At 27.0% G+C, this 18,312-nt stretch overlaps 1 protein-coding gene across 2 annotated transcripts in view; it reads right to left on the bottom strand.

Moving 5' to 3' along the window:
• LOC107439633 (uro-adherence factor A) overlaps positions 1-18,303 on the bottom strand; it is a 61,547-nt gene extending 43,244 nt beyond the window's left edge. For both annotated transcript variants that reach the window (XM_016052297.3, XM_016052298.3), the window contains exons 1-12: positions 17,839-18,303; positions 15,808-15,851; positions 15,454-15,606; positions 12,116-12,176; positions 11,433-11,700; positions 9,842-10,065; positions 8,817-9,137; positions 6,948-7,007; positions 6,272-6,472; positions 3,437-3,586; positions 2,301-2,515; positions 636-1,128 (exon numbers count right to left, since the gene is read on the bottom strand). In XM_016052297.3, coding sequence (XP_015907783.2) covers positions 636-1,128; positions 2,301-2,515; positions 3,437-3,586; positions 6,272-6,472; positions 6,948-7,007; positions 8,817-9,137; positions 9,842-10,065; positions 11,433-11,700; positions 12,116-12,176; positions 15,454-15,606; positions 15,808-15,851; positions 17,839-17,869 — 2,221 coding nt within the window. In that variant the 5' untranslated portion in view covers positions 17,870-18,303. The remainder of the gene's footprint in view (positions 1-635; positions 1,129-2,300; positions 2,516-3,436; positions 3,587-6,271; positions 6,473-6,947; positions 7,008-8,816; positions 9,138-9,841; positions 10,066-11,432; positions 11,701-12,115; positions 12,177-15,453; positions 15,607-15,807; positions 15,852-17,838) is intronic.
• Positions 18,304-18,312: the final 9 nt, after the last annotated feature.

Below are 18,312 nucleotides of genomic sequence, written 5' to 3'. Positions count from 1 at the left end.
ACTGTAATAAGAAAAAAGCATTTAGTTAGCGAATACAAACTAGACAATTTACAGAAATAAGGTTGGCACTGAGCAATGAAATTTCATAATCCTTTGTATTGACAAACACCTGAAAATGATGACTAATAAATATTTGATGAACAACAAAACATCATTTATACACTATTTCATACCGAAATTTGATTCATTTCAATAAAAATATTAATATTTTAAAAGTTCATTTTTCAGCTTTTTCATTTTATTATTTGTATTATGGTCATTTTTAATGCATACATTCTGTATTTAGTTATTTGTATTTGGGTTCCCACGTAATTTTAAAAAATATCCCTCAACTCTTCTGTCAATTTTGGTCTTTAATTTCGAGACAAATCTGAAACCCTATTCATAGTGTTTGGAAACCAATATGATACCAAACATTAAAATTTCATAAATTTGATAAAAATAAGCAATATTTTGCTTCACAGTTCCATTAAAAAAACAGTTACCAAATTATTAGTACTTTTTGTCACAATTAATTAAACAGTACTTGCATCAATAATAGTTTGGTAATTTTTTGTGGCTCCACAAAACAGAATGGTACTAAAGTATAATGTTTTAATGATGAATATTAACATGTCATAAAATTCTAAACTTACGCTTGGGAAAGGAAAATTTTTCAAAGTGAAATTTTTCATGAAAAGAATCACTTTCAGTCTGTCCGTCAGCTGGTGAAAAAGAATCCGGTGATAACATGTCAAAACTCGTTTGACAATATTGTGAATTCAATTTTGCCTCAGAAATCTCTACAGACCTAACAGACTTAACTGAAGGCTTTCGAAGTTTAGTCGTATTTTCTTTCCTTAGGCTAGAATCATTTCTACTATTTTTAGAATGTTCTATATTTCTATTAGATAAAATGTCGCCATTTTGCAAGATATCATTAGAGGATGGATTAATGTTTTCATCCTGGAGACAAAAAGTTTCATTATCAATGGAACTCCAGTGGGCAAATCTATTTCCAGCTTCATTAATACCCTTAAGTGGTGTTTTATGATTTTTTTGAGAATTTTCTTTAGTAGGTGAATGGACTATTGCCTCTTTGCTACTTTCTCTTATGTTGCTTTCATTTTGAAGATTGCTATGAAGTACCTGAAATCAAAAAATATAATTAAATGAAAAAATGTGTTAAAATAATGAGATAATAAAACCTCATAAATTAAATGCGAAATAAGACTTTATAAATGTTTAATTTATCAAAAGAGGTGAGCTTAAAACCGCAATCTTCTTGAATATTTTAAGAATTTTTGTGAATAATAATGAGTTAGATATTAATTGAATAGTGGATTAGGAAATGCATACACATTAAGCATCTGGGCAATGTATAAAGTTTTCCCTTAGGAGGAAAAAAAAGCTGTTTATACTTTTTTCACAGCAAGGAGAAGAAATCTGGTTTCTAATACCAGAAAATAGCAAGTTCAAAGTTTGGCTACAGAAATAACACCCAGAAAGAGTCAAAAAGTTAAACATAATCATATAAAAACAGCACTGTATTAAATATTTATAAAAAAAAAATCATTTTAAATACATTTAAAACTACTAGGTTACCACAACCACTTATTATAACAACTTGTACATAAGTTAAAATAATTAGAATAATATTGCAACTTCTTATATGAAGACAAAACTGCAAGTTTTCGAAGGGCAAGTCTTTGAAGGGAAATGGGGTACATTAATTTATGATTTTTAGAATACGATTTTTACTCAATAATGCAAGAAATAATATAAGAATATAAGAAATGATTTCATTTAAGATAAGAATATAAGATTATAAGAATATAAGATAAGAATATATGATTAAGAATATAAGAAATGATTTCCTAAATTTTCCTCATGAAATATTGTATCAGCAAAAACTTTGCTTAAAGGTAGAGAAATATATTAATTTGCTTAATATAACTTTTACTTAAATAATATCACTACAAAAAATAATTCATCTAATTTTTAAAGTGCATGGTTTTTTTTATAGGAGGATGAAATATCAAGCTTAGCAAGATTGTTGAAAAAAAAAAGGTCATTGTTTTGCTTAATATTACAACTTTTTAGGAGGAATACCATTATAAGAGAATCTAATAAGGTTTTATGACAGACTAAAGTAGAAAGTTCGGCAAGAAGTGCGGTACACTAATATTTTTCTTTTTCAATAGCATTCAAAATTACAAATCTACATTTGAACATTGGGACAAGCAAATATAATAAAAGATAAATTATTAATCAAATAAGGTAAATGTGCTTTTACGAGTAATAACAGATAGATTACTTACTTGAAGAGGTGAGGTAGATTTTGTAGGAGGAGGAATATTTTGTTTCTGATAGTCATATAGTTTCTGGAGCCTTTCTTTTTTGTTTTCAGCTTCTTGCAACATTTTCTTATGTTCATCTAATGATCGTTGTTTCCTTTCTTCCTTCTTTTTCTTGATGTAATTTCTTACAGAATTAACATCGTAGTGTCTTATTTTTGGAGATGGTGCTGTTTGATCTAAGAAAAAAAAACATTTATGAATAGAGCAAAATGTTTAATGTGACCTTTAATGAATGACTTTTAACTGAGTGGTTCAAGAACAATGTTTTAAGTCGGCAAAATGGCCCATTTTGGGTTAATATTCACCATATAAAATATTTTAATAGCTGACCTGTTTTATTAAATTTAAAACTTTAATGAGTAGAGTTGTTGTAGCTCGGAGGCTAGAGAATCAGACTCCATTCTGGAGGAACCAAGGTTTGATTGTCGCCAATGCTAAGACTTACCGAGTACATGCGATATGTATGCTCATAAAATTTGTGGAATTGGAAATCCTGTGGTTGATCGCTGAGCAGTACTATAAGTACAGGGATCTGGATAAAATTTTCTTCCTCTTCAGATCGACGTCTGATTTAAGAAAGTGAACTCACGGATAATTCGTGGCCTCATGCATCATCCAAGGGTATTTGAGCTATGACGTACTTTAGCCCTTGTAGTGTTCGCCTGTTAAATGAAAGATGAACCTGCCTGATTTAATTTCAAAATGCAAAAGGCCAATGGATGACGAGCTTGGCTTGCAAAAGTGTCATAAGAAACAACAACTTTAATGAGTGCTTTAAAAAATAAAAGTTCAGTTGGAAAAATATTCTTTTCAGTGTGATTTTCAGTTACAGTGTTAAAAAAGGAGGTAAAGATTGAAAATCCAGCAAAAGAGAAAACAGCACGAAAACAAAAATACAAATTTGCTTTTAAATATAAAAGCAACCATTTGAATCACAAATAAAGCGTGTTTTGGACATAAAGGAGCTATAGAGCATAGAAAAATTGTAATAGTTGTTCAAATATATATCGATACATTTGTACATCAACACAAGCTGATAAACATAGTTTTAGATGAAAATATGTAATATTATTTAAAAACATTTTTTAGTTAAAAACCTGGAAGTTTAGTGGCTTTTCTCTTGACACTTCTGATAAGTTTGGGTTTAATATTTTCTTTTTTCATATTATCATCATCTTCTACCTCTTCTTCAGATTCTGTTGAACTATCAAGACTAATTTCCTTCACAAATGAATTTGTAGGATTTTCTAGAAAAAAAAAAAAGAAAGTTTCACTGTTAGAGGAAATACATAGTAGTAATATGAAAAAATATTTAGAGTTATAAGATTTTACAAAATGTATTTATTTTCATTTCACCAATAACAAAAAGTGAAATGAGAATAGTAATTGAAGTATATTTGAGCAAGTGAAATATTGGTCACTTCCCTTTAAAATAAATAAATGAATAAAAATGTAACTCCACAAAATTTAAATTAAGGAATTTTTTTTAATATAAATATAATAAAATATTTAGAATCAAGCAATAAAAACATTACAGATATATTAATTACTTAAAATGGTTTCCCTTAAAACAATATTAACTTATTTTTCAAAGTTATTTTTGCATTATTGATGAAAATAGTAATTTAATATTATCTTATACTTTCTTAAATTTTTGATAACCTTAATAAAGAGGGGTAAAGTTCTAGTAATTTATGTAATGTATTTGGTTTTATTTTGTCATTTTTAAACAATATGTATTTTTAGCACAACTTTTAATTTATAATTTTCATGGTATAAATCTCCAAGCATTAGTCTTGTCTTTTCAGAATTTCAAGATAGTGACTTTCCTGAATCAAAAACAAATTCTGTTCAATATCATTGAATTGTAGTAGTGTGTAGTTAGTAAATATAAATTGGTCCATCACTTGCCGGGTTAATTATTATGTTCACTAGATTTTGATTTGATAGCCAAAGGAATGATTTTTTTTTTAGCTTCATACAACATCTCCAAAAAAGCAATTCAAATGAAAAATTTTTGATATCCAATTGCCAATTTCATTTTAAAATATGATGGGGACAGTTTCATAAAAAATCCAAAATATTTCTCTACTATTTCATACTATATATTTTTCAGAGCATTATGATAAAACCTATTTTATTTTTTATAACATTATTTTTAGATATAATTTTTAAAAATTAAACTAATCATTAAGTTAAGGAAAAAGAATAACAGGAAAGTTATAAAACTCATTATTTTTTCCTTCACAATAATATAAAAATTATATATCTAAACTTTTTTTAAATTCAGAATTCAATAAAAATGTTTTAAACAATGGCGATTTACTTTAAGCAAAAAGGACTTCGGTTGTTTTTCTTTATAATTAAAAAAATACCTCGTTTTTCACTAGGTTTAAATTTACAACAATTACAATATTTAAAGATTAATCATTAAAAAATTCCCTTTCTGAATAACATATATATAAATCACAGCATAAGGTTGACATTGGTGACAATGATAATTTTAATTAATATAATAAATGTATGTTCATAAGCTGGCAAGCTTTAACTTAACAAAGGATAGCCCCATGACTTCAAACATAATGAATGATGAGAATATGAAAAATAATTGAAATACAAGAATTAAGGGAATAAAAAAGAATAATATACAACTAAAAAGAATAATATAGATAATAAGAATACTATATGAATGAGAATAAGAATTAAAGAACTAAGTATAATTGCTTCTCTAAGCGATATTTTAGTAGAAATTGAAATTTCTCAGGAAAAAAATCTTCTCTGAGTCTTAGTATTCATTATCAGCGGAACAACATACCGGAGCGGATTTTGGATTTTCTAGAACATTTCGCTAGGCAGTTCTCTTTATTACCAGTTCGTTAACCTAATGATTTTGAAATCTAGATTAATGGAATCCAGCCATCAAAGTTTTGGACAGCCTCTCTAATTAAGGAATTACCATTAGGTTTACGTTTGAAAATCGTATGTGACATCTAAATGGCAATTTTTCAAAGTAAATGTCATTCTCTTTAACTTATTAAATTTTATTATACCAAATCTTATTACTACAGCATTAATATATTTAGCCAAGTTATCCATTTTCATAGAACATAATGGATAAAAGAAATAAATGGCAATTTTGAGCATTTTTGGAGAGAAAGAAGGTTCCACATGCATTTTCAAAAAAAAATTTGATGGGAAATATTAGAATGCCTCTTTTTTTTTTATAGAGAAAATTAGAATTTCCAGAATGTGAAAATATGATGCAAATAGTGCAAATTAAACCTATTTTCATTGCCTTAAAATAAAAGCATAAGAAATTAAAAAATTTAGTTCATGTTCTGAATGATGCCTCACATCTCCCTATAATATTAACCTATAATCTTGAAACTTGGTCAGAAATTATATATTAATTGTATACCCTAACATACTGAACCAAAAAATTATAGAGAAATTAGAGACCACAATATGGGGTATAATATGGTCCCACAGTGCAACCCATGAAAAAACATGGAAATGATTTATAAAGCTTGAATTGCATTCGACAGCCAGTTGGATGTAGGGTGTGGTTTGAAGCAAAAACTGCTGATCTTGTGGTGCGTGGTTTGATTCTCAGCCCTGTTGAATTTAGCAACTTCCATTACAGAACAATTTTTTTTTTAAAAATATTTATTTTATAATATGGTAGACTAAATAAAGTATTCCTTGATTTTTTATTCCTCTTTTAATTTTTTTTATTTATTCCTAAGTGCATTTAAATTTAAAGCTAAACAAATTCACTAAAATATTACAAACAAGTTACATTCATTCAGTTCTACAATTATGAGAATAATTAGATATATGCTAGAAAAGCTAGATTTATCATAATTAAAATTTTTTTTTACAAATTTAAAATATATATTTTACATATAATTTCAAAACTCAAAAGTACTCACCATTTTGAGATGATTCCTTAGATGAAGATGATTCTTGTGGAGATGATTCTTTTTTCAAATCTTCATTTTTAGGCGAAGGGCTAGAAACACTACTAGACACTTTATTACTTGAACTTTGACTTTTCTCTTCATCATTCTCCATTTGTAAATCAGAGTTTGTATTAAATTTTTCAGAGGATTTTGCAGTTTCCAGGTTTGGATCTTAAAGTAGAAAAACACAGCATTAGATATAGGTTAATCCTATTATTTAAGGCACAAGGAATTTAAAGGATTTTTAAAGTTGATAAAATACAAAAGCTATATCCCCCTCTAAACTATAAATTTTTCATAAATGTTTGAAAAAAATAAACTAGTGCTTAGAGGGTCATTGATTATATAATGAAAAACAATCATTATTAGATAAGCCTCGCTATACTAAATTATTCGAAAATAATAATTAAAACCTATTTTTTCAGAGATATAAATGAATTATTGTTTCCACACCTTGAACATATGATTGAAATTAAATGAACTTCAAATAAACAATAATAAAAAAAAATCTTGATACTTAAAGTTGCATTTGAGCTACTATAAAACACTGTAAAATATTACAAAATATTTTTTTCTTGAAAAAAAAATATTTAAAAAAAAATTACATTACACAAACTGCAACAGACAAAAATAAAAAGTTACTTACAGTTTTTTTCATTGATGGCACTTCTACTAGCTCTTTTCAAAATGTCTTTCTCCCCATTACCTAAAATTGAAAAAATCGCAATGATTAATTACTAATGTATATTTATGAGAAAGTAGTACAGGGCATATGCCTGTACTACTGGTAACATTGTATATATTGGTACATATTGGTAACATTGATAATTGTTTTTTATAGTTAAATTCTAATATTTGCAAATTCAAGCTGTCGCTGACCGTCTTTATGAACACTAGAGACAAACCATTGTAAATAACACTTAAAGTCTTTAATGCACAAACCCCAGCAGATTAAATAATTTTAAAATTTGATTTCAACAATAAGTAATTTTTCTATTTATATATTTCTAAGAAAATTAAAAAGATTAAGTTCAAATAAAATCAATATATCTAATGTAGTTCCAGAGTTACAACTGATGGCTGAGAATTGTTGCGAGCTAAAATTTACCCCCCCCCCNAGTTCCCCCCCCCCCAAAAAAAAAATAGCTTTCACAAAAACAAGTGATAGACATGCAGCGATCGACGATATATCATTATCTGACAGAATTTCGAAATCATAGGTATTTATTCCTATTTCTGATTTCAAAAAGTAATTGTAATCAAAGTATCAATTATATGCAAAAATAATATTAAATAGCCATTTTTTTTTTGAGGGAAAATAAAATTTTAAGAACTATGACATATATATTTGGAACAATTATTAAGTTTTCAATGCTATTATTTTCTAAATAACTTGTTAATTTTTCGATAAAATAAGGGATTTTATTTCAAGTAGAAAATTTTTCAAATAAACTAGAAAAAAATTACATTATGTTCACTAGATTTNCAAAGAATATAAAGTGGTTTTGATATCTTTCAGAAAATTTTAAAGCTATTTGTCAGAACTCCCCAACTTTGTAAATACAGAGATTCAAGAATAACACTGGCATTTACTGTTAAAAACTCTCTCTAAAATAAACAAATTTCACTTTTTCTTTTGCATTGAAAAATTAAAAATACTAGAGAAGTTTAGTAAAGGAATGGTTCATATTTCTTCTTTACCAGATGACAAATGGGCACATTATTTTCCCACTGGGATAAGTGAACATGAATAAGGTCTACTTATTACTCATGTGTTCTACCTTTTTCTTTTGTTAATTACTAATTTTTGGTAATGGCAACTTCTATACCAAGTATCATGACATATTTGAATGCATCAAGAACTAATGATGATTCTTAGACATTATGTTAAATGAAAGGGAAAATAAAAAAAGTTGTGATTGCCTTATTACGATCACTGGTTACCCAATGGTCAAATGCTTTTTCTTTCTGGATTGACTCTGTTAAACACCACAACATGGTTGCAAAAACTGTCTCAATTGATGTTTATTGCCAGTGGTTTCCAAATCCAATTTTTTTTTTAAATTTTTTTTTTTTAACAAAATTGAAATCACATATTTTCATGAACCTATAAACCATAACTTTATACATTCTGATTCTGCCCAGTACAGCAAATGCCTTTCATTATTAAGAATTCAGTATTTTAAAAATCATAATTATATAGGTCTCATAATAAAAACATTAAAACCATACTGTTCTCTTGGAAACAACCAGGGAGACATTTTAGGAATTTCAAATATGGTTATAGAAATGTTTTGATGCTATACAAGAGTAATGTTCTTCAGATATTTAATGACCAATTGGAACAGCAATCAGAGATGAGTTCAGAGGTTGAATGCATTAATGAATGTGAAACACTGAAAGTGAACAACTGAAACACTTTGGTGAGGAGAAAGGCAGAATGGAAAAATATTTTAAAGAAGAGCTAGGCCCACAAAACGTTTCCAAGTTACATAAAATAATAACATTAATTTACCTGAAGCATTTGCACTGAATTTTTTGTTTAGGTGTGATATTCGCTTCCTTGATAGTTTAGGTGATGGCACACAAAAACCTCTATATGAAGGAACAGATGATACATTGCGTATTTTTCTGGTAGGGGGGAGTTTGATTTCTTCTTCCATTTTGGTATCATCCATTATGGGAATTTTTGGCTCAGTGGTGGTCCCATTACCATTAAAACTAGAATTGGTATCTTTGATGGTATTAACACTATCATCACTTGTTGACCTCCTTTGAAATTCTTCACTCATTTTCTTTTGATTTTCAACCATCATTTGCATTTTACGGAAACCATCTATAAATAAAATAAATGCTTTAAAAACTAATTATAACAATTAATAAACTAATAAAACAATTAATTTATTAAACCACAATAATACAATCCTTTATGTAATAATAAAATAATTGTTTTGTTAAAATTAATATTACAAATGGAAGAAAAGTATTAGGCTAGTTTTTTTTTTTCAAATCATAAAATTTTTAGTTGTAATTCCATGTCATGCATTGTAATATCATGTGTTTTATTTTTAAAGTAATTGATACACTTGTATACTCATGAACACAATTAATATTTGATTATTTTTATTAGTATACGAGAATCAATTATCTACAAATTTTTTTTCAAAAGAATCGGAAAAAAATTAAACTAAATGGAGGCAATATGTTTCTAAGGGGTCTTCAGATTACACATTTGAAGGAAGATAGGTAGGTACTTTATTTATGTCGCACTAGAGCCGCACAATGAGCTATTGGCGACGGTCTGGGAAACATCTCCGAAGATGATCTGAGGTCATGCCATCGCAATTTTGATCCTCTGCAGAGGTGAAGGTTCCCCTGCTTTGGTAGCACGCTGACCTGCATGCGAAATCGAGCACTACACGGTCGAACAGTTTAACGAGGACCAATACTGCACACCCTTGGTTCCCACACAGGCTGGATGGATGAGATTACAATATTTAAAGTCTTATGTTGCTCATTTACAAAGAAAAATAATCTTACCCCTAGTAAATCTAATACGACGAGGCACCTTTCCATTAGATACAGTAACCCATTTATATTCATGGTTAGAATTTTCTACTTGAGCAAGTGCAACACTTTTAGGTTCAAAGAGAGACTTTGGCACTGTTTCTTCTACAGCTTCAACAGGGGTAGATTTAACAAAAGAAATGTCACTTCCTTTTTTCTTACTCAAAATTCCATGGGCTTGCATCAAATCTTCACTTCTAATATAAAAGACAATTTAAAATAAACTTATGACGAAAATGATAAGTAAACTAAAGTTTTATTTTAAGAAATAAAGAAGAAAATTTGAGAATTGAGAACAGAATTTAGAATATTTCTATGCAAATAAAATAAGTTATAATCTTATACATTTACAATAGATTTCCACAAAGAATTAAAAATATGGTTTTACATAAGTATTTGCCAATTTTTTAAAAATAATTTTGCTAGTTAGGCAGAAAAATTGTTAAAGCATGAGATGACAAATTTCATGAAGAGAATAAAAATGTAATAACTACTATATAATAATGCATGTCTGTGACTAAGCAAATTTTAAGCTGTATCAAATTTTTGATAAAATCTCTTTTAAACTAATGCAGACATACCAACCTCAAAAATTCCAAAAGCCCAAGACATTTTGTGATCATGGTGTAGCATAATGGGCAAAACGATAATAAAAATTAAAAAGAAAATGACATTCTTTAAATTAAATTAACTTTTACACCTTTAAAAATTGTGAAATAATAAATTAATATATTTTGTAAAAACAGATAAATCTGATTTAGCATTTCTTAAAAATGTGATGCAAAAATTTTCTTGTACCTCTTTCTGGATTGCTTTTGCAGTTAATAAATTCAATTCTCTAAAATTTGTTTTGAGAAGAAAGATCAGAATTAAGTTTGTATTTTTGTTACATGGGTGAATATTTTCTCGCAAGTTGCATCACTCTAAGAAATGGTTTATATCTCCAGCATAAACTTGGCCATTATACTGCTGACATCTTTCTGCTAATGACTTTTACACCATATTGCATCAGTGTTCAAAAGAATAAAAAACTTATATTCTGTAATAACTTTGCACTGTAAAGTGCAAAAAAACTGAGTCTCTGGAACATAAAGAAACCTTTATTATCTTTTCTAAAACTTTCATGAACACAGAAAAACTATCAAAACGAAACTTAGTGCTTGAAAAAGAAACAATGGAAATATGGCGAATGGAATTAATGGCAAACAAAATCAAATTAAGTAAATATTAAAAAAAGAAAAGGAACTCATTAGTTCGAATTTAACTAATGTTTATTTTCACATGACAAACTTGTTACCAAAAGCATTGTTGCTTTCAAGCTGTTATTTAAAGATTTAATATAAAATAAAAACAATCTTTTATCCTCATCTTTTTATTAAGTTTTTAATGCCAAATCTCATGCTGTCAAAATTATATGTTAATAATTGCACCTTTTTATTTCAAATTATATTCATTAACAGTACCAGATACATTTAAGTATGGAATATCACACACACTTCTAAGAAAACATCTCTAATCTATATTATAGAATACTCAGTTGCAAACATAACAGAAAAATTATTACCTTTGCATCACTTGTGAAAGTCGCTCCTCAATTTCTCTATAAGTATCAGCTAATAATGATGATGTAGAGCCTGAAGAAAATGACTCATTATAAGGAGGAATTGATGAAATAGAAGAATCACTGGATGGTACTAAGAAGTCACGAGGAATCTTATCTGTTTTAAATAAGGCATCTCTTGGCGCGGTTTTAGTTTGATCAAGATGATTCTCAGGAGACTTTGTTGCCCAACTGCTATTAAGATGATTAATTCTCCCAGGTGCTTTTTTAACTGTACAGAAAATATTCTCAATTGTAAGCATAGTTCTCAAGGAATTTAATCTTCAACATCAAATAAAAATATAGCAATCAAAACATTTAAAAAAAATGAAGCATAACTCCAACACTTTAACGAATTCTAGTTCACAAAAGGAGAGATTTAGTTCAATGTTAAAACAGTTAAATGCTTATGTATGCGTTCAATTCAACAAAGAAGACATATAAAGTTTTTACAAAGAATATAGGAACATTTTATTCTTCCATCTTAGTTAGTAACTTATTTTTGAAACATAATTGCAATGATTTTTTACTTTTATAATATTTTTAAAAAATTGTAATGATTTTTTTTTAGTCAGAAACATTTTGGTATTGAATGATACAATAATTATTCAAAATTTACAAAAATAAAAAGATATCTCAATACTTACATCTAAACTTTTGTTTGTGAATAAATTTTTCATTCTGAGGAAATTTTTTTGAAACTGTTTCCTAAAAATACAACAATAAGTTATGAAAAAAAATAGATTTAAACATATACAATTAAACACGCATGTTACTTAACATCAGCAGCTAGACTGGTCAAATTACCAGTCTTTTGGAAGAAAGTGGTAAAAGGGGGTTGCACTGAAAAAAACTATGCATTAGACTTTTTTTACCTCTCATGAAAATTAGCTTTTTATATTTTTAGACACTAGATTTGGTGCTAATAAAAAATTGATAAAAAGAATGATAACTAATGGAGTTTAAATTATTAAAGCTTCTTTTAAATTTATTTCAGATTCATTTTTTTTCATAGCAGATACATTAAATTTTTATACTAAAATATGCATAGAAAAAATTACAATATACAATGTTGCAACAATTTGAAACAAACTCTTTTACTCTAATTGAACAAATATATAATAAATCTATCTAACATAAATGATTGTTTTGAAATTGAAATCTGAGTATCAATTTTAAATATTTGGACAAATACAGCATCTTAACATTAATGTGTAAAAATGATCCATTTTGAGTTTAAAGTTACAGTTACCAACTGCAGATCAAGCATTCAATCAGCTAGAGATAATTATTAAGCATTAGCTAAAAAAAATAATTGACTTAAAAAATGGGAAATGATTCTATTTGTAAATGTCCTTAGTTAATAATGTTATTTTATTTTATAATCCGAGTGGAACAACTGATCCAATTTTTGTGTTTACAACTACTAATGTTCAACTCCGTAGCCTTGTAATTTTGAACCCAATCCAGAAGACAAGGAAACTCCTGGATTAAGTATTGGGAGAAATTTGACTTCATGGAGGACATTGATGGAACAAACCTTCATTTGCATTACATGGAGAGGAAAACCACAAAAACCTCCCATGGTTAGCCTGATAGAGAGGGGACTCTAACCCATGATCCGTCTACTACTGACGATATTGGCTAATAAAATTTTTATTTTAAATAGCAGTTGGAAGTAAAAACAATTCCAAACAATACAAATAAGACATGCATAAATTAAAGTGGCACATTATGATTTTTTCTGCATTCAGATTCAACATCACGGTTAAAACAAGGAATAATTACTTTTTTCATCATAAGAGAATGTAAACATACAGTACAAAGCCCCATACCTAGAGGTCCCTCCTTTTACAGGAAACGCCCAGACAACTTTTTATGATCAAAATAACAAAAATCTCTTTTTATCTGTACCTTCTTTTATGCTTGTGATCTTTTAATAAAGGTATTAATTAATTTTTTTCCTTCTTGCTACTTTTCTATTACACTAAATATTTATTCTGCCTTAATAAAAGAGTTGTTGAAAAGATGAGAGCAATTAAAGAAAAACAATTATGTAATAAGAATAAACTATGAATATTTATAGTGATTGAAAAGTAAGCCAGCATAAGGCTCAGTTTCTCTTTAAATTATGATAAATTTTAATTAATCAAGTCTACTCAATTCCGTCATTGTTTCAAATTTCTTAAAATTTACTTTTGGAATATGAGGGTTTTTTTTAAATCTTATTTTTATCTGATTATATACTCAGTTAATTCTTTATATCAGGTAGGAAAGAAAAGAGAAGATGTGTCTTCATTCATGAAAGAGAAAGGTCATATTATCATCTGCTCACTTTTATTTATTATTTTAGCCCATAAGGATTTTATTTAGTATTAACGTTATGTTAACTGTCATCCATTTTTTATAGAACAAAGCATGTTATGATGTTTGTAAAGATGTATAATCCAAAAACTAAAAGAAGATTCTAGATACGAGACTTTTGCTTTATATACATACATAAAAGCAAAGTAAATATAATTAAATAACTACAGAAAATTATGGCTAAAATTTTTTGCTAATTTTCTATTTTCTTCTAAAAACAATTTTTTTAATAAACTCACTAGACAATCTAGATAATAGATAATTTTACTGAAAGTTATCATCAAAGTTTGTAAGGGTTAGAGGAACTAAATAACTGTTTTTTTTTTTAAAAGACTGTGATCAAACAAACTGAAAATATTAAGATTTATTTTAAATAAGTATTTATGAGCATTTTTGAAAAAGTGTTAACACAAAACCTTCATAAACAATTATATTTGATTCTGTTTTAGCTCTTAAATAGTTAAATTTTTATATAAAGGAATAGTTTAAAAGGTACTGAATTCAATATTAAAATACATGTTATAATCCCACACTTTATAGTTTTCAATACACAATAAAAAGAGAGTAAAATATGGACTGTATTAAGCTATTACCAAGAAACAAGTGTTTTCAATTTATAAAAGCAAAATTTTTATTTTTTTAAAAGGAGAGAAAAAGGAAGAGTTTGAATAAATAGTTCAATAAATAATTGACTAACACTTAAAAAGTTAATTAGAGAAAATTTTAAGTGTAATTTTAGTGAATTTAGGAACAATATCCTTAGAGAGTATAGTAACAGCTGAGGCTGTTTAAGAATCGTATTTCGTCATTAAAATTGCCTTATTTTATGAATGGGCAGAGGAAAATAAAAACCACTGACCATAGCATGTTTTAAAATCCAATATTTTAGGCATTAAAGCAGTGTTCTCCCCAAGCGTTTTTTTTTGAAGGACGGCCCACCCTGCTTGCTCTTTGATGCCAATAAATGTGCCCCCTTTGCCCTTTTTGTAAAAAATGGCAACATCTGATAAAAACACCGGCTTTTCATTCACATTGCATTCTAAAGAAAAATTAATTAACTGTTAAAATAATAATTACACACAAAAACTATTTGTATTTTATAGGTTTAATTCTGATTACTATTACAAATATTTACTTTGTTAGGATTATTCTCAACTGGTTAAATTTGTTATAAGTTTCTCTTTTCAAGGGGATACATCAATAAATTTTTTAAGTAATTTTAAAATTATTTTTTAAATAAATTATTATTATTATTACAGTAGAGTCCCCATAATCCGATCCCCGGTTATCCGAGTTTCCGCTTTAACCGAGCTATCAAATATTTTAAGGATTTTTTTGTTCTAGTTTATTTTTTATTTTCAAAAATGCAGCGGAAAAATAAATCTGAATTTTATCTTCCAAACACTCGGGAAAACTAAATCTAACAACTTGATCCCATGAAATGATCGTTAATATCGTCAATAATCTTTTCAGAGAGAAGCGCCCTGCCCTTTTCTATTCCTAGGGAGAACTCCACATTAAAATATTACTTAGAACTTTCTTCCACTAGATGCTTCATTGAAATTTAACAATAGACAATTTTTTTTTGAAGAATAAAATTAAAAAAAAAAGGCCACTTCACTTTATAAAAATGTTTTCTGCTTTCAGGTTTAATTCTATAATCTTCTCGCAAATAAGCAACATTTTTTGAACTAGTTACAGGGCTTCTCGTCAACTTCGTATCATGCTTTAAATTTTTTTTGCAATCAAGTAGCTTTTCTTCAGCAAGTTGCACCTGAAAAGAAAATAATTAAGAGTAATAAGTTAATTTAACATTAAAAACATAAGTTATTTTAACTTCATATGACATTTCATATAAAACTTGTCTTAACTTCAAAACAAAGGGTTAAAATATTTCTAGAATATACAATTGCTAAATATTAGTAAATTTAGATGAATCCTAATAATTTTAGAAAAAAAGCAGCTATGTCCATACCTCTTCTTTTAAAGCATCAATTTTCTGTTGAGCTTTTTCAAAACCTGAAATTTTAAAGTAAACAATATTAATTTATATAAAGTTCTCTCTGAGAAAAATTTTAAGAGTTTTAATAAGCATAAGAAAATTAGCAGTAAAATAATACCAGTAAAACCAATAATGATTAAATACAAAAATAACTAACGTAACAATTTGTTTTAAAACTTCATACATTAATTTAAGTTCTCGCAACACCCTTTTTTTTCATTGTTCCACTTTTTCTATATTAGATAATAATGATATTTAAATACCTAAGAGCATTGTACTAAATCGTTAAAAATAACTAAAATACAACAGAAAATCTTTTTTCTTTATTAGTTACATTACTTTTTTTTTTTTACTGAAAATTACTTTTCAGAGACTATTATACCATAGATACACAATGAAATTTTCCCCACCATACAGTAAAGTCAAACATACAGTATAAACTCTGGACTGAGCATTTTTCGACTCTTTCACAAAAATTGAGAGAGTAACAAAAGATAAGCAAGAAATAAATAGAAACATTTAGCATGCACTTGGATGATGTGGAAGCATTCAGTGCAGTGGTGTAGTTTTTGAGGACAAAACCCCCTCCAAAACTATACATAACTTGATTAATGAGTTATTTATTATACAGTAAGTAGGATGTAGTTTTAAAAAAATTTTCATTATTGATTTTTTCTAATTTAAATATTTGGAGAAAAATTATATATATATATATATGGGTCATTCTCACAAAAACAGTCATTTTCATGTCCCCAGTATATTTTATGTTTGTTTAACANTTTTTTGTGATTTAAATATTTGGAGAAAAATATATATATATATAGTACAATAAAGAAAAAAAGGATAAAAAGAAAAAAAAAAGAGAAAAACTAATACAACTTTTATTGTAATCATGATGATAATATTAATTTTAATTTTTGGGTATTAAAAAAGAAGAAAATAACTGCTTTGTTGACTTATACAATAAAAGAAATGATTTTAATTTCAATATAAATAATGCTTCTAAAAACATTAATTTAAATACAATGAACGGAACAACAATTTTAACAAATGAACAGAATTAAAAAAATATGTTCATTTATCCAAAAAACAAATAGACGAACTATTTCAAAATTTGATAAAAAACAATGGATACCCAGCTAAAGTAATTAAATTCTATACAAAATAATTTAGTTAATCGTATGTTATTATTAATAAATTTACAAAAAACTTTGTTACTTTATATTTTTACTGTGAGCAAATTCAACTAGGGCAAATCGGTGGCTAAAAATCATGTTTTTCTCTCTCGTTCTCTCTTTTTTAAAAAAATAAATGTTAATTTTCCAAAATCATTAAAATTGTATAATTAAATATCAACCTTATTAGTTATAAACTTCTTTAAATTATCCAGTATAATATTATTATCTTGCACACATCCATTTTTGGGCCAATCCTTGATAACTAACAAATCAAAAAAGCTTCAGTACGGTAGTAAGAACACGCCATAAAACAAAATCCCTCTTTTTACGCTTTTATCTCCGTTTGCGCTCATGTTTTCATATTTTGTAATCTGGCAATTTTATTACGAAAATATTTTCAATCCTTCTTGAAAGATTCCGATACACATAAGTTCATTTGAATTCACTACTCGCTTTATAAATTTTGCTGTTTTTTTCCTTACATTTTATTTTCTGTTTCTTGCAAGATATATTTTTTACTTAATGTGTTCTATTTTTAAAAAAAAATTTTTGAGTGCCCCTCACACTATTGTATTAATATATTTTGGTTTGCCTGTATTGATACAATATTAGAAAGCACTCCTTTTAGCGGATATAAATGTGTGAACAGATGAAGAGATATCTTTTTGTTTTCTGGTTTTTTTAATATTTATTTTTTAAATAATAATACGTAATTTCAGTAATATGTAAAATCCTGTAATATGAACAACTGTTTATGCTGACAGATGTGGAGTTAATATTTGCTTAAATTTTTGATTACACAATGAATGTGTCAAAATATGCTTACCTATCCAGGTAGATTCCCGACTACGAAACATTTCTAATTAAATATTTTTAAACTTTGACTCATAGAGCCAGAGGAAATATTTCTATAAGAAAGCAACATAGAGATGTAGATAATAATTTTCACTGATATTAGAGGTAAATTAACAATTGAAACTAAGTTTAAATTGGAAAATCGAAAGAGTTACAAGTAAAATAAATCATATTAAGGAAATAATCCTTGGTTAATTCTCAATTTAATAAAATATCTAATTTAAAAGATGAACCAGTTAGCGATTGTTTACTTTTCAATTTTGTTATGGAAACAAAGGAAACTTTGCCATTTTTAACTTTCAAAAAACTAATAAATAACTTTTACTTTGAAATATTTTAAATGTAATTCTCTGGAAGTAATGATGAATATTAGGAAGTTTTTAAACAAATAGAACTTATAAATGTTCAGTTTATAATTATTTTGGCAAATTAATCCGTTTTTTCA

The sequence above is a fragment of the Parasteatoda tepidariorum genome, chromosome 4, assembly GCF_043381705.1.
Source record: "Parasteatoda tepidariorum isolate YZ-2023 chromosome 4, CAS_Ptep_4.0, whole genome shotgun sequence".
Lineage (NCBI taxonomy): Eukaryota > Metazoa > Arthropoda > Arachnida > Araneae > Theridiidae > Parasteatoda > Parasteatoda tepidariorum.
The sequence above is the reverse complement of the archived record's forward strand: the minus strand, read 5'-3'. Positions and strand labels throughout refer to the sequence as shown.